The 24,738-nt window shown below is 46.4% G+C and overlaps 1 protein-coding gene across 1 annotated transcript in view; it reads left to right on the forward strand.

The window, feature by feature from the left end:
• fndc3ba (fibronectin type III domain containing 3Ba) overlaps positions 1 to 22,755 on the forward strand; it is a 97,556-nt gene extending 74,801 nt beyond the window's left edge. Inside the window, 5 exon segments of the mRNA XM_072691224.1 lie at positions 3,378 to 3,658; positions 9,228 to 9,443; positions 13,363 to 13,529; positions 13,646 to 13,773; positions 21,370 to 22,755. Of these exon segments, the coding sequence (XP_072547325.1) occupies positions 3,378 to 3,658; positions 9,228 to 9,443; positions 13,363 to 13,529; positions 13,646 to 13,773; positions 21,370 to 21,681 (1,104 nt within the window). The 3' untranslated portion in view covers positions 21,682 to 22,755.
• The last annotated feature ends 1,983 nt before the right edge of the window (positions 22,756 to 24,738 follow it).

Here is a 24,738-nt window from a genome sequence, read left to right on the forward strand (position 1 = left end):
CGCTCTAAATGTAGGTATTGTGATATACACTGAGGAGGTGGAGCTACAGTCTCTCATTAGGGTGACTATTAATAACGCTCTAAATGTAGGTATTGTGATATACACTGAGGAGGCGGAGCTACAGTCTCTCATTAGGGTGAATATTAATAACGCTCTAAATGTAGATATTGTGATATACACTGAGGAGGAGGAGCTACAGTCTCTCATTAGGGTGAATATTAATAACGCTCTAAATGTAGGTATTGTGATATACACTGAGGAGGCGGAGCTACAGTCTCTCATTAGGGTGAATATTAATAACGCTCTAAATGTAGGTATTGTGATATACACTGAGGAGGAGGAGCTACAGTCTCTCATTAGGGTGAATATTAATAATGCTCTAAATGTAGGTATTGTGAGATACACTGAGGAGGAGGAGCTACAGTCTCTCATTAGGGTGAATATTAATAACTCTAAATGTAGGTATTGTGATATACACTGAGGAGGCGGAGCTACAGTCTCTCATTAGGGTGAATATTAATAACGCTCTAAATGTAGGTATTGTGATATACACTGAGGAGGAGGAGCTACAGTCTCTCAATAGGGTGAATATTAATAACGCTCTAAATGTAGGTATTGTGAGATACACTGAGGAGGAGGAGCTACAGTCTCTCATTAGGGTGAATATTAATAACGCTCTAAATGTAGGTATTGTGATACACACTGAGGAGGCGGAGCTACAGTCTCTCATTAGGGTGAATAATAATTAATAATGCTCTAAATGTAGGTATTGTGATATACACTGAGGAGGAGGAGCTACAGTCTCTCATTAGGGTGAATATTAATAACGCTCTAAATGTAGGTATTGTGATATACACTGAGGAGGAGGAGCTACAGTCTCTCATTAGGGTGAATATTAATAACGCTCTAAATGTAGGTATTGTGATATACACTGAGGAGGAGGAGCTACAGTCTCTCATTAGGGTGAATATTAATAACGCTCTAAATGTAGGTATTGTGATATACACTGAGGAGGCGGAGCTACAGTCTCTCATTAGGGTGAATATTAATAACGCTCTAAATGTAGGTATTGTGATATACACTGAGGAGGCGGAGCTACAGTCTCTCATTAGGGGGAAAATTAGTAAGGCTCTAAATGTAGGTATTGTGATATACACTGAGGAGGAGGAGCTACAGTCTCTCATTAGGGGGAAAATTAGTAAGGCTCTAAATGTAGGTATTGTGATATACACTGAGGAGGCGGAGCTACTGTCTCTCATTAGGGTGAATATTAATAACGCTCTAAATGTAGTGGTGAATGTGGTGAAAGTCTGTGCTGGGCGTGGCAGAGTTCTCAGCTGGGAGACGATGTAGAAAGCTCAGATTTGAAAAGTAGGACTGGGGAGCTCTCCACAGCCGGGGGAAGCAGACAGGATGATTAGAAGCATGATGTTAAATTTCAAACAGAGGAGGACTAACAGCAGCCTGTCCAGAGGAGACGCTAATGAGCTCAGTAAAGACAGAGGAGTAGAAGGTTTTAGTATGAGGGGATGAACTCTTTATCTTCATTACGCTGTTCCCTCTTTCTCAGCTCGCTCTGCTGAACACCGGCTCCATCTACATGCTAAAGCAACGCTTATTAATTCTGTGACCAGTAGCTCTGGTCCGGGCTCATTAGCGTCCAGCAGAACGAGACAGAGCCGACTGAACACAGACATGCTGTAATAGTGTCAGATTGAACCCTTACAGGAAAGCATGCTGTCGTTTCCGTCTCGATACACACTTCATGATGAAGGCTTAAGAGCCCCGCCTCATCTTCACTAGACTTTGATAAGCTGAGAGTTGCTGTAAATGTCTGCTGTTGCAAACACAGTTCTTCTCATGCTGTGATTCGCTGCCACAGTCACAGTAGATGAAATGATCTGACCACGGCTGGACAGGAAGCCTGGCCTCAGTAAAGTCCTCCATTCTTGGCTAGCAAGCTAACCTTAGCTAACCTTACAAACATAAACAATAAAACACAAAGTAAACATAATTATATTACATCCTGATCACCACCCCCACCCCTCCATCTAATCCCACCCCACCCCTCCTATCATCCCACCCCACCCCTCCTATCGTCCCACCCCTCCTTTATCATCCCACCCCACCCCTCCCATCGTCCCACCCCTCCCCTCCTTTTATCATCCCACCCCTCCATCTAATCCCACCCCACCCCTCCTATCATCCCACCCCACCCCTCCTATCGTCCCACCCCTCCTTTATCATCCCACCCCAACCCCTCCCTCTAATCCCACCCCTCCCTCTATCACCCCAACCCCTCCCTCTAATCCCACCCCTCCCTCTATCACCCCAACCCCTCCCTCTAATCCCACCCCTCCATCTATCACCCCACCCTTCCCTACATCATTCTAACCCCTCCCTCTAATCCCACCCCTCCCTCTATCACCCCAACCCCTCCCTCTAATCCCACCCCTCCATCTATCACCCCACCCTTCCCTACATCATTCTAACCCCTCCCTCTAATTCCACCCCTCCCTCTAATCCCACCCCTCCCTCTATCACCCCACCCTTCCCTACATCATCCCAACCCCTCCCTCTAATTCCACCCCTCCCTCTAATCCCAACCCCTCCCTCTGTCACCCCAACCCCTCCCTCTAATCCCACCACCCCCTCTATCACTCCACCCCTCCCTCTACCACCCCTCCCCTCCCTCATCATCTTACCTTGTTTACATACGTATCAATAAAAGGTATCAACCCATCCCCTCAGCAGTGTATCCTGCTTCTTTTAGACACAGTACACTACACACACACACACACACACACACACGCACTGTGTTATTCATTAGGAAGCTGAGAGGAGATGTGATTGAACTGTAGTATTGAACTGAAGGTGTGAGCTGTAATGCTGTTATGCAGAGCTGCACCGTAATCAGAGATTCATTCAGACGTAACTCTCCAAATACAGACCAGTCCAACCAGGTGGAGCTGAACTGTGGAGAACGGGATCATGCTTTTCCTTCATGGTGTCTTAATTACCTCCACCTTCCTCAATCAGTCACTGTGATTCAGAGTTGCTGTAGCCGTAATTACATCCATCAGAATGAAGGGAAGTGTTCTCCTCCACCTGTTCACTGCCGGAGGACCTACCTGCTCTGCCTTTAGGGCTGGAGAGGTCAGACTGAACAGGTAAAGGGGTTCAGATTACTGGAGAGAGGACTGTGATCTCTGAGCTGCCAGAACGACTGTGTTTAAGTATGTGATCAGCGTCTGTTAGTTCTGTCTGCAGACTCGTTCTTCTCCGTGAACCCTGTTCTTTCTGAGAGTCCAGCAGCCTGTCTCTCTCTCTCTCTCTCTCTCTCTCTCTCTCTCTCTCTCTCTCTCTCTCGTCTGCAGGCGGTTAATCAGGCCGGTGTTGGGCCGCACAGCGAGCAGATCAGTCTTCACACTCCGGCCGCAGTGCCGGACACAGTCTCAGGTGTGTGTGTGCTGGACTACGACCCCACGGTCAGTGGCCTGTACACCCCCTCCACCTGCCTGGCTCTGAAGTGGGATGAGCCCTGCAGCAACGGAGCTGAGATCAGCTCATACACACTCACCCTGGGGGAGCAGACCATTCAGCTGGACACCTCTACCTGCCACCTGCTGCAGCATCTACAGCCCGACACTGAATACAGGTACATACACACCAAACCCAGACTGAAGACCCTCCTCTTCTAAAAGGGCTTGGGTGAAGAGTAGAGTATTATGGTCTCCATATTGACTTGTGTTTAGTAGAGTCTAAGATTAGAGGATCTGAATTTAGTCTATTTTAACTAGCTGAGGTTCTTCTTCAGGAAACAGTGAAGCTCTTCTGGAAGAACTCTGGAGAAGAGCGTCTGATAAATGCTGTAAATGTAAATATAAGAATTGCTTTAATTAAAATGTAGAGCAAATATAGAGCATAAATACAGAGGAAAAATATGGTACATAAACATGGAGCAGAAATACAGAGTGTATACACATCACATACATATAGAGCGACCATCGAGCTGTCCAGGAATTTACAACAACTGACTGACCTTCATGGTTTTACACACTCCGCTCCAGCCCTGCTGTGTGTGCTGAGTGTGTGTGTAGTGTTGTAAACCACAACTGAAGGACATAAGTTGGACAAATAAATAGATTAAAGGCTGAAGACTATGCCGACCGTGCCGCTGGCAGGTGTGGAGTGGCAGTGGTGGCAGTGATGTCCTTGAGGACCTGCGGATGAGTGCATTAGCATTTTTATGAGCGGGTAGAACTCGTCCCCCGACCTGCTACCAGCCAGCTGATGTTCTGAAGCACGCTGTGTTTTTGGGCTGTAAGCCATTCATCTCATTTGCATAATGGCTGAGGTTATGGGTTAATGTGGAGATCGAGAGTCTTTCATATGATCCTCATCAAATCCGGATCCTGACTCTTCTCCCAGCGGGAAGATGAAAGCAGAGCTCGTTAAAAACAGCAGCGCCATGGACGTGTTCCTCATCGCTACGCTCCTCTGATGAAGATCGTGTTTGTTGTTGTTGTTGTTGTTGTTGTTGTTGTTTTCTCAGGAAGAAGTGTAAAGGTTTCCTTTTCTGATCTATCTGCACTGATCTGTCAGAGCTGTCCGTGTCCAGAGCTGCCGGAAAACCGGATGCTTTTATCTGTCAGAGGAATGATCTCACACACACTCTTCCACCCAGGACCTCATTCTCTTATCTGATTCAATCACACAGCACTACAAGGACCGATCGGTCAGGCTCAGCGAGAGGGTCAGCAGGAGGGTCAGCGAGATGCTCAGCTAGATGCTCAGCGAGAGGGTCAGCGAGAGGGTCAGCGAGAGGGTCAGCGAGGCTCTGTGAGAGGTTTGTGAGATGGTCAGTGAGGTGCTCTGTGAGATGGTCAGTGAGATGCTTAGTGCGAGGGTCAGCGAGAGGCTCAGTGAGGTGGTCAGTGAGGTGGTCAGCGAGATGCTCAGTGAGAGGGTCTGTGAGATGCTCTGTGAGATGGTCAGTGAGATGCTTAGTGCGAGGGTCAGTGAGGTGGTCAGCGAGGTGGTCAGCGAGATGCTCAGTGAGAGGGTCAGTGAGATGGACTGAGTAAAGGTCAGTTTTCGCCACATCAGCTGCTTCTCTTTCTGAAATTAAACCTAAACAGCGTTTTATTTTTAATTCTTTACAAACAGAACAGAGTAGATGTATTAAACGGTGTGTGTGTAATAGCTGTGTTATAACACATTAATAATGCACAGTAATAGTGTAGCTGCAGCTGATGGATCGCTGTTTCACTGTTGTTATTACACAGGGTCATCTCAGCAGTTCTCAGCAGTACGGCTTGGTTCTGTGTTCTGAACTGAAGGTCGGGCTCTAATAGCCGCGGTTCTGCTCCGGTACCAGCAAAGCCAATAAAAACTATAATAATAAACGAATCCGACGTGTTTCCTGATTTCCATCTGAAGCCAGAGCAGGAAGGAGTGCAGGAGCTCCGCTCTGACGCCCCTCAGACCCCCTGATGATGTCTGCGGTCATTAAGCCTCCAGTGTAATGAAATCTGAGGAAAGGTTAGAGAGTGTTGTGATTGCAGCTAAATGTCAAACACACCGGCTCTCAGCTCAGCTTCACCTTCTGCTCGGCTCTCTGATCAATCCCCAAATTACTCTCAGCACTCGTTAGTTTATTTTTAGAGTGCAGACTCTGGACCTCTGTCTGAACAGCAGGGTGAGGAACGTTCTCGTGGCTCTGAGGAACGGATCGGACCGAGCAGCGCTGCCGCACTGGTTTCCCCAAACCAGACTTTCAGTCCCTCTCTGAAGTGCTGCAGATGTGTGAGGTGATGGAAGTGGGTGTGGCTTTAAGCAGAAATGCCCTGAAATGTAGTGAAGTACAGTACAGTACTGAGAGTACATGTAATTCATTACTTTTCTCTTTAAAGCAGAGAGCAGTGGGTAGCAGGGGGAGGGAGAGAGGTGAATCTGGAGGAGGGGGGGTTCTGGATTGGGGAGCCCGGAGGAGGAGGGGGGTTTTGTAGAAGGCGGATTTTGGAATGGGGGAGTCTGGAGGAGGGGGGGTTCTGGAGCAGGGTTCTGGAGGGGGTTCTGGAGGAGCAGGGGTTCTGGAGGAGCAGGGGTTCTGGAGGAGGGGGGTTCTGGAGGGGGTCTGGAGGAGGGGGGTTCTGGAGTGGGTCTGGAGGAGGGGGGTTCTGGAGGAGGGGGGGTTCTGGAGGGGGTCTGGAGGAGGTGTTTACAGCTGTAGCTGTTTGGTAATGATGTTTTTTTGTTGTTGTGGTTTGTTTCGTGTCGGTCAGTCTGCAGGCCTGATTCACTCCATCGCAGAGTCTCGGTGTGGAGCAGAAAACAGCCTTCCCATTGTTTACAGTCATAATCTCAGATCCTCTCTGCAGCTCAGTGATTACATCTGTATCCTTTCACATCACTTTCAGCTCCAGAGAATTCACCTGCGCTCCCTCTCATTTCCCTCCCTCCGCTGTGGAGTGAAGCTAATGAAGGAATTGTTTCAGGGGACAGATTTTCCTTTCCCGTTAATTAACACAAAATTAAACGACTGTAAAAAAGCTCCTGCACATTATGGATTCCCTAAGCGCTGGAACTCTCCACCAGGTTATTGATTACAGCCGTTAAACTGAGAGATGAACTCTTTCTGTTTCTCCTTAATTAAACACACCCTGTTTGTTGGCATGCTAATAAATACAGCTACTCGATTCCTCAGTGACGAGCATAAGCACATAATTCCTGTATTCCCAGACTGGGCAGACATTTAGAAGGATTTGCTGTAGACGACAATAAATGTGCAGAATCGGTTAAATGTCTCTATAGATTCTCATGAGGCTGTAAATGTTACAATTCCTCCTTAAGATCATATGATCGTTATAGAGCATTATAGAGCGCCCCCTACGCTTCCTGTAGTGTATTACAGTCTGTCAGAATGAGTGTGTGGATCATATGAGCATTATAGAGCGCCCCCAACGCTTCCTGTAGTGTAATACAGTCTGTCAGAATGAGCGTGTGGATCATATGAGCATTATAGAGCATTATAGAGCACCCCCTACGCTTCCTGTAGTGTATTACAGTCTGTCAGAATGAGCGTGTGGATCATATGAGCATTATAGAGCGCCCCCAACGCTTCCTGTAGTGTAATACAGTCTGTCAGAATGAGCGTGTGGATCATATGAGCATTATAGAGCATTATAGAGCACCCCCTACGCTTCCTGTAGTGTATTACAGTCTGTCAGAATGAGCGTGTGGATCATATGAACATTATAGAGCATTATAGAGCGCCTCCTACGCTTCCTGTAGTGTATTACAGTCTGTCAGAATGAGCGTGTGGATCATATGAACATTATAGAGCGCCCCCTACGCTTCCTGTGGTGTATTACAGTCTGTCAGAATGAGCGTGTGGATCATATGATCATTATAGAGCATTATAGAGTGCCCCCTACACTTCCTGTAGCGTATTACAGTCTGTCAGATTGAGCGTGTGGATCATATGATCATTATAGAGCATTATAGAGCACCCCCTACGCTTCCTGTAGTGTATTACAGTCTGTCAGAATGAGTGTGTGGATCATATGAACATTATAGAGCGCCCCCTACGCTTCCTGTGGTGTATTACAGTCTGTCAGAATGAGCGTGTGGATCATATGATCATTATAGAGCATTATAGAGCGCCCCCTACGCTTCCTGTGGTGTATTACAGTCTGTCAGAATGAGCGTGTGGATCATATGATCATTATAGAGCACCCCCTACGCTTCCTGTGGTGTATTACAGTCTGTCAGAATGAGCGTGTGGATCATATAATCATTATAGAGCATTATAGAGCGCCCCCTACACTTCCTGTAGTGTATTACAGTCTGTCAGAATGAGCGTGTGGATCATATGATCATTATAGAGCACCCCCTACGCTTCCTGTGGTGTATTACAGTCTGTCAGAATGAGTGTGTGGATCATATAATCATTATAGAGCATTATAGAGCGCCCCCTACACTTCCTGTAGTGTATTACAGTCTGTCAGAATGAGCGTGTGGATCATATGAACATTATAGAGTATTATAGAGCGCCCCCTACGCTTCCTGTAGTGTATTACAGTCTGTCAGAATGAGCGTGTGGATCATATGATCATTATAGAGCACCCCCTACGCTTCCTGTGGTGTATTACAGTCTGTCAGAATGAGCGTGTGGATCATATAATCATTATAGAGCATTATAGAGCGCCCCCTACACTTCCTGTAGTGTATTACAGTCTGTCAGAATGAGCGTGTGGATCATATGAACATTATAGAGTATTATAGAGCGCCCCCTACGCTTCCTGTAGTGTATTACAGTCTGTCAGAATGAGCGTGTGGATCATATGAACATTATAGAGCATTATAGAGCGCCTCCTACACTTCCTGTAGCGTATTACAGTCTGTCAGATTGAGCGTGTGGATCATATGATCATTATAGAGCATTATAGAGCACCCCCTACGCTTCCTGTAGTGTATTACAGTCTGTCAGAATGAGCGTGTGGATCATATGAACATTATAGAGCGCCCCCTACGCTTCCTGTGGTGTATTACAGTCTGTCAGAATGAGCGTGTGGATCATATGATCATTATAGAGCATTATAGAGCGCCCCCTACACTTCCTGTAGTGTATTACAGTCTGTCAGAATGAGCGTGTGGATCATATGATCATTATAGAGCACCCCCTACGCTTCCTGTGGTGTATTACAGTCTGTCAGAATGAGCGTGTGGATCATATAATCATTATAGAGCATTATAGAGCGCCCCCTACGCTTCCTGTAGTGTATTACAGTCTGTCAGAATGAGCGTGTGGATCATATGATCATTATAGAGCATTATAGAGCGCCCCCTACGCTTCCTGTAGTGTATTACAGTCTGTCAGAATGAGCGTGTGGATCATATGATCATTATAGAGCACCCCCTACGCTTCCTGTGGTGTGTTACAGTCTGTCAGAATGAGCGTGTGGATCATATAATCATTATAGAGCATTATAGAGCGCCCCCTACACTTCCTGTAGTGTATTACAGTCTGTCAGAATGAGCGTGTGGATCATATGAACATTATAGAGTATTATAGAGCGCCCCCTACGCTTCCTGTAGTGTATTACAGTCTGTCAGAATGAGCGTGTGGATCATATGAGCATTATAGAGCATTATAGGGCATTATAAAGCAGACGTGTATTCATACGTACAGCTTTATGATGTACATGCTGTCTGTGTGTCAGTGTGCAGATCCAGGCAGTGAACGCAGTTGGTTCTGGTCCGTTATGCCCCCCTCTGCTGGCCCGGACTAAACCCCTGCCTCCCACGCCCCCTCGACTTGAGTGCAGCGCTGCTGGACCCCAGAGCCTCAAACTGAAGTGGGGGGACACCAACAGCACCAAAGTCCAGCTGGGAGACGAGATGCTGTACAACCTGCAGATGGAGGACAAGAACCACAGGTGAGCTCCTTTACCTGAGTGTTACCTGAGTGTTAATTAATCTCCTCCACATTTGTTCTTTTCATTAAAGGGACATTGTCATGGAAACTTGACCTCACTTCCACTGTAGTAAGAGTGATGTAGTGTGTAAACCTTATTTACATAGACGTCCAGTGACAAACAGTGACTTTAGGAGGCTGTCTACACCCGGCACCAACACACCTTCCCTATCAGGATAGAATCTGGATCCTGGCTGGAGTCTGTTTACACCTTTCACTACAGTTTGCCTCCAGTGTGAACAGAGGAGATAAGGTTCTCATCAAGGTGGTCATGCTGCTTCGCCATCAGTAGCCGGAGCCTAAGAGAACACAATTGGCCATGTTGTCTCTGGGTGGGTAGGTGGTGAGGTGGTGCTCCTTCATTACTCCCATTGTGATGCTGGCCATATATCAGAGCTGGGGATACAGCCCTTTCCTACAAGGGCGTTGGCTGCCTAGTGATGCTGAGGAGTCATGTGCTTGTCCTCACCCTCCTAGTGTCCGGAGCATTACAAGAGATGGGGGAAGCTCACCTATATTGGGGCTCAGCTATATTGGGGAGAAATTGGGGTAAACTACCAGGAGTTATTTGGGAACTATTTAGCGTTTGTTGTGGAGTCCCACAGAGTTCTGTTTTAGGGTCTTTGAAACTGATAATTATGAGGGTAATGCAGTCCTGAGGGTGTTATGAGAACTGAAGTGAGGCCTAATTACAGGGTTTAAGGAGTTAACACGAGAGGGGACCAACTCTGACACTCGGCTCTCCCTCCTTAATTTATCCCACATGCGTTCAGGTCAGCTGGAGGCTCCGCCTTCTGAACCTGCTACACGTTTCTAATGTCTGTAATCCCCCTAGTCCTCCTCTGAAGCCTCATCTGCATCCGCACCTGACCTGAGTCCGCCGAAGCTGTAATGATGCTGCAGGGTCAGAGCGGTGCAGCTGGGAGAGTGACACGCTACCTGATGTAATTGAGGCTGGTAGTTGTTTTTCTTGGCAGAGCTAGTCTTTTGGCAGCGCTGGGAAGCGGGCATAGGGCCTGGCAGATGGGTTCTAATGGAGGGTAATTAGCACCCAGCCAGGAGCGTCCAAAAGCCTTTCTGTCTGTCTAAACTGCCTTAATTCTCCCATCACTGCAGTTAGCCTGTTGTAAAGGGTGAGGAGAGGTCAGCGCCGTCCAGAACCGTGTTTGTCTTCATTGAATTTTAAAGAGCCCGTATCATAGAAAACCTAATGAGCTACATAAACATGGATAAAGTGTAAATATGTAAATTTTGTCACAAGTGTGATGTCACAACCATTAATGCACTTAGATAGCAGCCATTCAGCCTACATCAGTTCAGCTTCACCCTTTTAAGCTTACAGTTGTTTAGCTCCACCCACATAGAACAATAGAACAATCTAGCCCCGCCTATTCAGTTTAGGCCCGCCTATTTAGTTTACAGCAGTTTAGCTCTGCCCTATAAAACCTGTATTTTCAATTCAAGTAAATTCACAGAATCCACTCCTGTATCATTTCTCTGTATCTCCTCTTGGTGGCATAAGAGAACAAGTCAGAAGCAGAGAATGAGCAGGTGTACAGCCTCCAAACATGGTGGAGGTAGTGTCACACCGTTACAGTAACTAAGACACCACCTATGGGTGAAGTTGTAGTGTTGTGCAAATATGTCCGATTATTTGTGGAGACCCATTCATATTAATGCTGTGCCAATAGAATAGGACTCTCTGGAGCAGAGCAAGCTATATGTACCATGCTGCCTAATGCCAAGCGTGGGCTAGAGGGGTATAAAGCCCCCCAGCATTGAGGAGCTGTGGAGCAGTGGAGGAACTGTGTTCTCTGGAATGATGGTGGAGGAGCTCCATCCAGTACTTTTGGGATGAGTTGGGGAGTTTGGGATGATGAGGTGGGGTGATGATCATTATCCAACATCCTGACCTCAGAACGCTCTTGTTGCTGAATGCAATCAAATCCTCACAGCAATGCTCCTCCTCCAGAATCTAGTAGAAAGTCTTCTTCTCTGGACAGTAGAGACAGTTACTCCAACAGAAGCAGGAGAGACTCTTTTAATACCCTTCATTTCAGAAGAAGCAGAGAATGAGCAGGTGTCCCAATACTTTTGACCATGTAGTGTATTATTAAATCTTTACTGTTAGATACTTTCAGATACATTTCATATTATTTAGCAAACATTAAAATCTGGTACGTTGTGCCGCATCCATCCATCCACAGACGCCGCTGTGCTCCTCATTCAGTCTGACTGAATCATTAGTGCTAGCTTTAGCGGCGGGTTTGTAGTGGAATCAGAAAAACTGGGGAGCAAACGGAGCTTCAGACGTCCTTCAAGTGATTCATTTTTAAAGTCCTGCCAAAATAACAGTTTTTTAATCAGATCAGACCGGGACCCGTGCTCTGCTAATGCCATCTGGGTGATTAGCGTTCTGATTGGTGAGCGTTAGCTTCTGTAAACGGTTCCTGTGTTTAGATAAATAGTTGGCGATGGCTGCGAGAGATCCAGGTACTTCATCAAAATTAGTGCGGGACAGAATGGCAAACCCAGCCTGCCGATGATATGGACACGTGAGCTGCAAATAAAGCCAAAGTCCCGTTAATGGTATTGTTGCCGTGGTAACCATGCATCCAAGCGTCCACCAACCCTGGAAACAAAAGATGATGCTATCCAGCTATTTCCCTCTCCAGTGAAGCTCAGGCGTGTGGGGATTAGATTCATATCGGTGTAGCTCAGATCACTGAACTTTAATGCCTTTGATCATTTCAGCACTGAGACACGCCTCCAAAGTGCCGATTTACACACAGGCAGTTCTTCATCCAGAACAGATTGAGGAATAGTTCGGCCAGAAATGAATTTCCCCTGGTTTCCCGTCTAACCCCACATACGGCCAGTGAGCCAAGACCTGTTTGGTCGCTTCTTGGGTTCTGGTGCTGAAGCTACAGTTCTAATGTTAAAGGCTAAAAAGCCCAAATCAGTTCAGTACCAAAGAAATGACTTAATAAAGTTCTCCTAATAAGACCCACAGCAGGAGTCTGCACTGTCTCACCGCTGCACAGCTGTGCAGTCAGATCCAGCTGTTTATCACAGTATTATGACATGCAGACAAAATCCATCAGTGGCGACGTTTTTTAAAAACTCTCCTTACACTCCATCCTCCCCCACCCTGAGTCATTATCACTGTCTAATCAAACAGCACTGAAACCTGCAGCTGGTCAGTGTTCTTTAAGCCCTGACGACGTTTACTTGACCACAATTCATCGCGATTTCACTAAAAATATTGAGAACAGTGAAATTTTCAGCTTTAATGTTCCTTCCCTGACACTGCACACACGGCCATGTGACTATTGTGCAAGTGCACGATGGGGGTGCGGTCATGCCGCCCTACTGGCCTGTGCAAAGATTTGAGAGCCCTAAGTGTTGCAGAGGCTCTTAGATTGTTTTTGACAAGGTCTCAGATCTTGCTCAGTAACTCAGGCCTGAGGCATGTCATCAGTATAATTAGTCTCAGTGGAGTAAAATTACTCAACCGCCAACTGTCTAAAGATCAGACAGCGAAGTAATGGACGCCCACAGGGCAGGAGGAGGCTTCTGGAGGGTGGAGTATTGCTATTAGGGTGGAAAATGTTGAAGAAATGGCAGTTCAGGGGAACTGTGGAGGTCAGGATGACATCACTAAGCTGAGTCCAGAGGGTGGAGCTGCCTGCACACATGTAATCTTAATGGAAGACTCATAGGAACACCACCTTACCCCACCTCACTGTTTAATCACCAACGAGGGAATTCACACACAGTTGAAAGCCAGGCGAGGCCGCGGGCCGCTGGTGGGCCGCTGGTGGGCCGTTGGTGGGCCGTTGGTGGGCACGGTGCGTAAATGTGTGTTCTGTTCATTTCAGGTTTGTAACGATCTACAGAGGCCCGAGCCACACGTATAAGGTCCAGCGACTGGTGGAGTCCAGCAGCTTCAGCTTCAGGATTCAGGCCGTCAGTGATGCTGGAGAAGGACCTTTCTCCGACACGCACACTTTCACCACCACCAAGTCTGTCCCGTCTGCACTGAAAGGTACAGACACACAGACTGAATATGGCGCCCCCTACGCCTCCAGTGGTCAGCTCATAATTGGTATGTGTGTGTACGCACTCGTTGGCCTGTACATGAGCGTGTCCCTCTCTGTGCAGCCCCTAAAGTGGCGCAGATGGAGGGAAACATGTGTGAGGTCACCTGGGAGGGCATTCCACCAATGAGAGGAGATCCACTCAGCTACGTGCTCCAGGTGCTGATCGGGAGAGAGTCTGAATACAAGCAGGTGAGATACAGCAAAAAACAACAAGCCTCAAACTCCTCCCTCACTGCCTCTCACTGGCCACTTTATTAGAAACACCCACTTTCTGCTTCCACTCGCTGGCCCCTTTATTGGAAACACCTACCTTGTGCTTTTCATTGATAACAGGAAACTTAACCGATTGTGTGTGTATGTCTGTGTGTGTATGTGTGTGTATGTGTATGTGCATGTCTGTGTATGTGCATGTCTGTGTGTGTATGTGTATATGTGTATGTGTATATGTGTATGTGTGTATGTGCATGTCTGTGTGTGTATGTGTATATGTGTATGTGTATGTGTATATGTGTATGTGCATGTCTGTGTATGTGCATGTCTGTGTGTGTATGTGTATATGTGTATGTGTGTATGTGCATGTCTGTATATGTGTATGTCTGTATATGTGTATGTCTGTGTATGTCTGTGTGTGTATGTCTGTGTGTGTATGTCTGTGTGTGTATGTGTGTGTGTGTGTGTATGTCTGTGTCTGTGTGTGTGTATGTGCATGTCTGTGTGTGTGTATGTCTGTGTGTGTGTATGTGTGTATGTGTATGTCTGTGTGTGTGTGTGTATGTGTATGTGCATGTCTGTATATGTGTATGTCTGTGTGTGTGTGTCTGTGTGTGTATGTCTGTGTGTGTGTGTGTGTGTGTGTGTGTGTGTGAGGTGCTGACAGGTGGTAAGGACAGTAGGTTGGGGGACAGTAGGAGTGTGGGTGGATGTGGTGAGAGCTGTGGTTGGTGATCAGCTCCTCCTCCACAGCGGAGCGTAATCACAGCTACAGGATGAGCTCCGTCAGCTCTCAGAGGTCATCTCCACCATTAGCTCTGACCTGATGGTGTTATTGTTGACTATAAAAGATCCAGGCTGTCTGAAATCCGCTCCCGGCCAGATGAATAATCTCCACATTACCTGACAGTGTTGGAAGGTGGAGGAATAATAATAAGAAGAGGAGGAGGAATGAGAATAGGGATCTTACTGATTACTGTAAGATTATAACAGCTAGGAAAACGAAATGAAAAGCATTTGTTGGAAAAAGGACTGAAATAATAATCAGTAAAATAAAACTGAATATTAAAAATCAGGGAATTTAAGCTCTGCTGATCCTCTTTACTTATTAACATCACAACTCACAGCTGACATCTCCACCTCTGTTTCTCAGACATTTACTTAAGTTTGGAATATTTGAGCAGTAGATTGTTCTGGTTGACCTCAGAACCGGGCTGAGGATGGGTTGAGGGCGTGGGTTTTTAACCCACCAGTTGGAAAGAGAGAGTGTGTGTTGGGTAAGGGTCAGCAGTGGAACCCAAATCCAGTCTGTCAGCCTGACCTCTGCTTCAGGAGAAACCCACAGGAGCGATGAGGCTAATGTGGCTCACAAGCCGTGGACGCTCACACCCCTTCAGTTAGCATGGAGCTGGTGTTCTGTGCCCTGTAACTATAGTGGAACCCTTTTGGGTGCTGTATAAAAACTGCATAGGGTTCTACACAGGGTGCAAGGGTTCTGTACAATACTGAAAAGGGGAACCTGTAGTGCTACCCTTTTTAGTGTTGTATGGAATCATTTAAAATGTCCTTTAAAGAACCATTTGAAGAACCCTTTAATTAGGCAGGTGGTTATTTCTTGTCTTGGTACTTAATAGAAGCATTGCCTTTACTAAAGAACCAATGAAGAACCCTATTTCTGTGGTTCTAAGGGGTTGTGAAGTTTGGGTTGGAGAACAGTGTAGAGCAGAATTAGAGGTCTGTAGAATCTAGAACATGTGGAATAGAACAGATCACCAATTATAGCATATCTATCCCGCCCCCTTCAGGTCAGAGCTGTCGGCACGGCTGTGGGTGACGGCTCTGCTTTTAAAGAATGGCTGCTGTCTCAGTCTGCAGCCTCCCTGACAGCTCAGCTTCATAACACACACACACACACACACACACACACACACAGGAAGACAGATGGGAGACTGAAATAAAGGCTGGCAGAGTGATATCAGCTGGCAGATTCGTCGGAGTGTGTGGTGGTTAACCTGCCGCACCTCAGCCCCATATATTCACTTATCCTGTGGAACTGTATGGAGGTGAATCACCCATCAGCACCTGCAGAGCTCAGAACACTTCACCTGGAGCTCCGTCTCAGGGACCTTCTAGAGCTGAACAAATAAGAAATAAATAAAAAGGTAAATAAAGAGAGTCTGACTCTATCTGAACGGTACACCTTAACCCTCGTATCTCCAAACCGCAGCTTTACTAAACCCTCTGAACCTTCATTGGATGTCAGTGTAGAAGATTTTATGTTGGAGCGTTTCTATTGGTCCACTTATCATGACATTCTGATACAGTATGAAGAACAACTGCCAGATTCACTTTATGGAGAAAACATGCACATGGAGCACACATGGAGATACGAGGTTCTTGCAGAACAGTGAAGGATTGGTAGTGCAGGATGAGGGTAAGCTGATGGCCATGTGCAGCACAGCTGGTTTTGTCTCATCTCCTCTGTGGAGGTTAATGGTGGTCGAAGCTCTGCAGGATATGAAGGTCTTTACAGGAAGACCTCTTCTGACCTCAGCCCTGTGGCTATGACACAAACACACATGGGCCAGAAGCGATACTCCACAGATCCTCACATTAAGGGTTAGAGTCTCACGGCCGTGTTATTAAAGCAATAGATCAACCAAACATCAGCTTCTCTAACCCCATAATGTGGAGCGTCGGCCGAGACCTGGCTGGTGTCTTCAGGTTGAAGCTGTATGGCTGAAATTCTGATGGTGCTGCTGTGTACACTGGCTAACATTAGTGCCTGATCCTGCTTTAAAAAAAACAGCAACATACAGTATGATTAAACTGCACCACACTTTAATAAATCATTTATTAATAAAAATGATTAATGATAATAATAACAATAATCATAACAAAACATCCTTCTCCTCATTAGCATAAAAGCCAGAGTATTCCATCAAACGCTTTTAATAATTTGTAATGGTGTGGAGTGTGTTAGGGGTCAGTGGTGTAACAGTGTATGGAGTGTGTTAGGGGTCAGTGGTGTAACAGTGTGTGGAGTGTGTTAGGGGTCAGTGGTGTAACCGTGTGGAGTGTGTTAGGGGTCAGTGGTGTAACAGTGTGTGGAGTATGTAAGGGGTCAGTGGTGTAACAGTGTGTGGAGTGTGTTAGGGGTCAGTGGTGTAACCGTGTGGAGTGTGTTAGGGGTCAGTGGTGTAACAGTGTGTGGAGTGTGTTAGGGGTCAGTGGTGTAACCGTGTGTGGAGTATGTAAGGGGTCAGTGGTGTAACAGTGTGTGGAGTGTGTTAGGGGTCAGTGGTGTAACAGTGTATGGAGTGTGTTAGGGGTCAGTGGTGTAACAGTGTGTGGAGTGTGTAAGGGGTCAGTGGTGTAACAGTGTGTGGAGTATGTAAGGGGTCAGTGGTGTAACAGTGTATGGAGTGTGTTAGGGGTCAGTGGTGTAACAGTGTGTGGAGTATGTAAGGGGTCAGTGGTGTAACAGTGTGTGGAGTGTGTTAGGGGTCAGTGGTGTAACAGTGTATGGAGTGTGTTAGGGGTCAGTGGTGTAACAGTGTGTGGAGTGTGTTAGGGGTCAGTGGTGTAACAGTGTGTGGAGTGTGTTAGGGGTCAGTGGTGTAATGGTGTGTGGAGTGTGTTAGGGGTCAGTGGTGTAACTGTGTGGAGCGTGTTATGGGTCAGTGGTGTAACTGTGTGGAGCGTGTTATGGGTCAGTGGTGTAACTGTGTGGAGCGTGTTAGCGGTCAGTGGTGTAACAGTGTGTGGAGTGTGTTAGGGGTCAGTGGTATAACAGTGTGGAGTGTGTTAGGGGTCAGTGGTGTAACAGTCTGTGGAGTGTGTTAGGGGTCAGTGGTGTAATGGTGTGGAGTGTGTTAGGGGTCAGTGGTGTAACAGTGTGTGTAGTGTGTTAGTGGTCAGTGGTGTAACAGTGTGGAGTGTGTTAGGGGTCAGTGGTGTAACAGTGTGTGGAGTGTGTTAGGGGTCAGTGGTGTAACCGTGTGGAGTGTGTTAGGGGTCAGTGGTGTAACAGTGTGGAGTGTGTTAGGGGTCAGTGGTGTAACAGTGTGTGGAGTGTGTTAGGGGTCAGTGGTGTAACAGTGTGTGGAGTGTGTTAGGGGTCAGTGGTGTAACAGTGTGGAGTGTGTGTTAGGGGTCAGTGGTGTAACAGTGTGTGGAGTGTGTTAGGGGTCAGTGGTGTAACAGTGTGGAGTGTGTTAGGGGTCAGTGGTGTAACAGTGTGTGGAGTGTGTTAGGGGTCAGTGGTGTAACCGTGTGGAGTGTGTTAGGGGTCAGTGGTGTAACCGTGTGGAATGTGTTAGGGGTTAGTGGTGTAACAGTGTGTGGAGTGTGTTAGTTAGGGGTCAGTGGTGTAACAGTGTGTGGAGTGTGTTAGTTAGGGGTCAGTGGTGTAACAGTGTGGAGTGTGTTGGGGTCAGTGGTGTAACCGTGTGGAGTGTGTTGGGGTCAGTGGTGTAACAGTGTGGAGTGTGTTAGGGGTCAGTGGTGTAATGGTGTGTGGAGTGTGTTAGGGGTCAGTGGTGTAACTGTGTGGAGCGTGTTATGGGTCAGTGGTGTAACTGTGTGGAGCGTGTTATGGGTCAGTGGTGTAACTGTGTGGAGCGTGTTAGCGGTCAGTGGTGTAACAGTGTGTGGAGTGTGTTAGGGGTCAGTGGTGTAACAGTGTGTGGAATGTGTTAGGGGTCAGTGGTATAACAGTGTGGAGTGTGTTAGGGGTCAGTGGTGTAACAGTGTGTGTAGTGTGTTAGTGGTCAGTGGTGTAACAGTGTGGAGTGTGTTAGGTCAGTGGTGTAACAGTGTGTGGAGTGTGTTAGGGGTCAGTGGTGTAACCGTGTGGAGTGTGTTAGGGGTCAGTGGTGTAACCGTGTGGAGTGTGTTAGGGGTCAGTGGTGTAACAGTGTGTGGAGTGTGTTAGGGGTCAGTGGTGTAACAGTGTGTGGAGTGTGTTAGGGGTCAGTGATGTAACAGTGTGGAGTGTGTGTTAGGGGTCAGTGGTGTAACAGTGTGTGGAGTGTGTTAGGGGTCAGTGGTGTAACAGTGTGGAGTGTGTTAGGGGTCAGTGGTGTAACCGTGTGGAGTGTGTTAGGGGTCAGTGGTGTAACAGTGTGTGGAGTGTGTTAGTTAGGGGTCAGTGGTGTAACAGTGTGTGGAGTGTGTTAGTTAGGGGTCAGTGGTGTAACAGTGTGGAGTGTGTTGGGGTCAGTGGTGTAACAGTGTGGAGTGTGTTAGGGGTCAGTGGTGTAACAGTGTGTGGAGTGTGTTAGGGATCAGTGGTGTAACAGTGTGTGGAGTGTGTTAGTTAGGGGTCAGTGGTGTAACAGTATGGAGTGTGTTAGGGGTCAGTGGTGTGAGTGTGTGGAGTGTGTTAGGGGTCAGTGGTGTAACAGTATGGAGTGTGTTAGGGGTCAGTGGTGTAACAGTGTATGGAGTGTGTTAGGGGTCAGTGGTGTAACAGTGTGTGGAGTGTGTTAGGGGTCAGTGGTGTAACAGTGTGTGGAGTATGTAAGGGGTCAGTGGTGTAACAGTGTATGGAGTGTGTTAGGGGTCAGTGGTGTAACAGTGTGTGGAGTATGTAAGGGGTCAGTGGTGTAACAGTGTGTGGAGTGTGTTAGGGGTCAGTGGTGTAACAGTGTATGGAGTGTGTTAGGGGTCAGTGGTGTAACGGTGTGTGGAGTGTGTTAGGGGTCAGTGGTGTAACGGTGTGTGGAGTGTGTTAGGGGTCAGTGGTGTAACGGTGTGGAGTGTGTTAGGGGTCAGTGGTGTAACAGTGTGTGTAGTGTGTTAGGGGTCAGTGGTGTAACAGTGTGGAGTGTGTTAGGGGTCAGTGGTGTAACAGTGTGTGGAGTGTGTTAGGGGTCAGTGGTGTAACCGTGTGGAGTGTGTTAGGGGTCAGTGGTGTAACAGTGTGGAGTGTGTTAGGGGTCAGTGGTGTAACAGTGTGGAGTGTGTGTTAGGGGTCAGTGGTGTAACAGTGTGGAGTGTGTGTTAGGGGTCAGTGGTGTAACAGTGTGTGGAGTGTGTTGGGGGTCAGTGGTGTAACAGTGTGGAGTGTGTTAGGGGTCAGTGGTGTAACCGTGTGGAGTGTGTTAGGGGTCAGTGGTGTAACCGTGTGGAGTGTGTTAGGGGTCAGTGGTGTAACCGTGTGGAATGTGTTAGGGGTTAGTGGTGTAACAGTGTGGAGTGTGTTAGGGGTCAGTGGTGTAACAGTGTGTGGAGTGTGTTAGTTAGGGGTCAGTGGTGTAAAAGTGTGGAGTGTGTTAGGGGTCAGTGGTGTAACAGTGTGTGGAATGTGTTAGGGGTTAGTGGTGTAACAGTGTGTGGAATGTGTTAGGGGTCAGTGGTGTAACTGTGTGGAGTGTGTTAGGGGTCAGTGGTGTAACAGTGTGTGGAGTGTGTTAGGGGTCAGTGGTGTAACTGTGTGTGGAGTGTGTTAGTTAGGGGTCAGTGGTGTAAAAGTGTGGAGTGTGTTAGGGGTCAGTGGTGTAACAGTGTGGAGTGTGTGTTAGGGGTCAGTGGTGTAACAGTGTGGAGTGTGTGTTAGGGGTCAGTGGTGTAACAGTGTGTGGAGTGTGTTAGGGGTCAGTGGTGTAACCGTGTGGAGTGTGTTAGGGGTCAGTGGTGTAACCGTGTGGAGTGTGTTAGGGGTCAGTGGTGTAACCGTGTGGAATGTGTTAGGGGTTAGTGGTGTAACAGTGTGTGGAATGTGTTAGGGGTTAGTGGTGTAACAGTGTGTGGAGTGTGTTAGTTAGGGGTCAGTGGTGTAAAAGTGTGGAGTGTGTTGGGGTCAGTGGTGTAACCGTGTGGAGTGTGTTGGGGTCAGTGGTGTAACCGTGTGGAGTGTGTTGGGGTCAGTGGTGTAACAGTGTGGAGTGTGTTAGGGGTCAGTGGTGTAACAGTGTGTGGAGTGTGTTAGGGGTCAGTGGTGTAACAGTGTGTGGAGTGTGTTAGGGATCAGTGGTGTAACAGTGTGTGGAGTGTGTTAGTTAGGGGTCAGTGGTGTAACAGTATGGAGTGTGTTGGGGGTCAGTGGTGTGAGTGTGTGGAGTGTGTTAGGGGTCAGTGGTGTAACAGTATGGAGTGTGTTAGGGGTCAGTGGTGTAACAGTGTGTGGAGTGTGTTAGGGGTCAGTGGTGTAACAGTGTGTGGAGTGTGTTAGGGATCAGTGGTGTAACAGTGTGTGGAGTGTGTTAGTTAGGGGTCAGTGGTGTAACAGTGTGTGGAGTGTGTTAGGGGTCAGTGGTGTAACAGTATGGAGTGTGTTGGGGGTCAGTGGTGTGAGTGTGTGGAGTGTGTTAGGGGTCAGTGGTGTAACAGTATGGAGTGTGTTAGGGGTCAGTGGTGTAACAGTGTATGGAGTGTGTTAGGGGTCAGTGGTGTAACAGTGTGTTGAGTGTGTTAGGGGTCAGTGGTGTAACAGTGTATGGAGTGTGTTATGGGTCAGTGGTGTAACAGTGTGTGGAGTGTGTTAGGGGTCAGTGGTGTAACAGTGTGTGGCGTGTGTTAGGGGTCAGTGGTGTAACAGTGTGGAGTCTCTCTCTCTCTCTCTCTCTGTAGGTGTATAAGGGGGAGGCCACAGTGTTCCACATCTCAGGCCTGCAGTGGAACACAGATTACCGGTTCCGTGTGTATGTGTGTCGGCGGTGTGTGGACAGCGCTCAGGAGCTTTCCGGACCCCAGAGCCCCTCCACGCCCTTCACACTCTGCAGGGCTGAGCTACCAGCACCCGGGGACACGCCCACCAGCCAGACGGGCAAAGTGGTGGGCATTGCGGGCACAGACGAGCGCGTCGCCGCCCTGCTGGTGGGTGCGTTCAGCGCTCTGTCCTTCGTCATCGCCTTCATGGTGGAATATTTATTTATGAAGTGAGCGGAGGGTTCGAACAGAACCAGTCACAGCGTTCGCTATAGTCCAGACACACAGCGGTGCGGGGACTCAGCAGCTGTTCAGAATGTTTTATATGCAAATGAGCATGTCATTATTTTTCCGTTTGAAATAAGTAAATACATTAATGTCTAAACTGTTATTAAAGGCTTATTTCACAGTAACTGCTATGAATTATTCATCATATGTAAATGAGGTAGCTATTCTGGTAGTTGTGACAGTGTTAATATGTAAATTAGGTGTAAATATTTGAAACAGTAACAGAAATTGGAAATGAAATGAAAAAGAAACTAAAGAAAAAAGAAAAATTCTGTTGTTTTAACCCTGACTGGTTTGGTGTGCAGGTTCTGGAGTTCACTCGGTTGTCCTGTGTTTGAGGGGTTTAATGTAGAACCACTAGATACTGGTGCTGTATTGGTGTCATTTTCACCACAGTAGTGTTATTTTATTTACAGTCACGTCCATAAGTATTTGGACAGTATTTATCTCTGTTCACCACCTCAACGGATTTAAAATGCAGCGTCAGGATTGTTCAGACGTTCTGCATTAATTCAGGAGGTTTTCACAGACTCAAAAGTATTTGGATGTACTAAGGATTAGAAATGAAACTATATTTGTAATAAAAGGAAATCCTTCTGGAAGTCTGGAACCCATGAGCATCGTCAAAGCTGAGTTTCTCGGTATATTGCCTGCGCTTCATTGCTCCAGTTGAGATCCACTGAGCTGGTAAACATTGATTGGCTGTTCAAATACTTATGGGCCAGATGTAATTTATTTTTCAGCTTCATCCTCTACAATAAGCAGATATAGGTTCCACCAAGGGTTCTGTAAGTGATGTCATTTTTAGTTACTTAAAGTACTGTAGTGTTTAATGTAAATGGGATTTGAGGGAACCTTCACATGGTTCTTTCCTAGAACCTTAACATTACGCCTTTAATGTTTATCAGAGGTTCCTTAGTTGAGGCAGTACATCAGTATTTGGTGTATTTAGAGGTTCTCTGCCTGGTGAACCTCATGCAGATGGTTCTTTGTAGAACCCCTCAAAAATGATTCTGTATAGTACCAAAAAGGGTTCCACAATTATGCCTTAAAGAACCCTTTTGAGTAGTACATAGAACTCTTTATGATGCAGAGGTTCTCACACATTTCTCTAATAAAGAACCGCCTGCTGAATGTTCCTTTAGGGCAGTGGTTCTTAAAGCCATCATCCAGGACCCTGGATGATCTAGATTTGTGCTCAAACCCAATTCGCTACAAGGTGGGACCCCGAGGAACGGTTTGAGAAGTAGCGCTTCAGGGAACCAAGAGTAGTGAAGAACCCGTTTTAGAACCAGTGTAATGTTATCATCACGGCTTTAATGGCAGAATTACTTGCTGATATTTTTAAATCCAGCGATTTTATCGCCTGACTGATGTATCGGTCGGGTTCTGTGGAGTGGTTCTAGCTGATAAATGAGGGTTCTGGTGAGCGTAGTGTAGTTTAGGTGTTTTTCTAGTTCTTATCACAGGTTTTTACAGGTGTGATGTTATTTTGAATCTACATAACCTGATTAGAATTTAATGAGTTTATTTATTCAGGCTGGTAATTTGCATATTCAGCTCATTTGCATAAAAACATTTTAAACGCTGGTGTTTGGCGGGTGGTGTGTGTGTAAGGTCCCCTCTCTCTCTCTCTCTCTCTCTCTCTCTCTCACTCGCTTGCTCGCTGGCTTGTATGGATTTGGCTCTTTGAGAATCCCTGAATTTATTTTGCTGCACCTTTTTTTTTGGGGGGGGGGGGGGGCTAAGGGGGTCACATGTTGCGTCTCTGTTGGTTTATGTCGTATAACTTTTTTCTGCATCGGTGGCCTTAACTTCTACAGTGTTTATTTTTAGCTCTTTTTTTATTAGTATTATTATTGTTACTATTGTTGTTGTTGTTGTTGTTTTTGTTGGGATCTATTTTACAGACATTTACATATTCTCATCATTATAGCTTTGATATACACATCAGCAGTTATCAGTTATTAGATTTCTTTTCCTTTTTTCAGTCTCTACTTTAAGTCTGATAGTAAGTAGCTGTGTGTGTGTGTGTGTGTGTGTGTAAACATTAAATCACATTTTAATGGTATGGCTGGTCTAAAAGCATCAGCATTGAGCAGCCGAAGCTAGTTGCAATCCTCATGTGGTTTAAGTGATGCTGCTATTCTGTCTGTTTAACGTTTCCTAAAAATAAAGAGAAAAAAGAGTAGAAGCAGTTATCTAATATATATACATATCCCCATACATATACGCCTGTGTGTGTGTGTGGGTGTGTGTGAATGGACTTCTATAAGATTCTGTAGAGGTTATTATTAATATAAATGACCTTGTCTTTTTTGATGTCGACAGTTCATGGTGCTTTTTGTCTGATCTGTGGTCAGTACTGGACCTCAGGACGGTTCGTGGTTTTGTTTTTCACTGTTAGGGTTGGGTCCCGGGTCTGACCTGGAAATGAACAGTGTTTCACACCCCCCCCACACACACACCCCCGAATATCTCTGCAGGTATTGGGTTTGCTGGTGGACAGTGAGAGCACGGTCAGAGTACTGAGGATTACTCTTTACTGTAAAGTACCTTTATTGTGATTACACTTGTACATTATAATTACTTACTTACTGAAATTATACTTTAAGAAATGATGCCTTGATTATCTTATCTAAAAAAGAGGATTTCTCCACTGTGGGGCAAATAAAGAATTATCTTATCTTATCTAATATAAGCTAAATCTGATCATATTCGGGCAACTCTATAATTACAGTTACAAATTCTTCTTCTTCTTCTTATTATTATTATTATTATATTTGTAAAGAAGAAGTATATACTTGAACAAAACAATTACAATCTGTTCTACACATGCAACAACTTAGTAAGCCAGAAAAGTTTGAATCTGATCTTTTATCTGATTATTTTTTATTATATTGCAAAATTTTCTGTTGCAAGAAATGATAAACAAACTGAATACATGTAAAAATAAGAGAAGTCTATAAGTCTATAGAATCTATAGAAGATTAGATCTGTTAA

This window comes from Salminus brasiliensis, chromosome 11 (assembly GCF_030463535.1).
Source record: "Salminus brasiliensis chromosome 11, fSalBra1.hap2, whole genome shotgun sequence".
Lineage (NCBI taxonomy): Eukaryota > Metazoa > Chordata > Actinopteri > Characiformes > Bryconidae > Salminus > Salminus brasiliensis.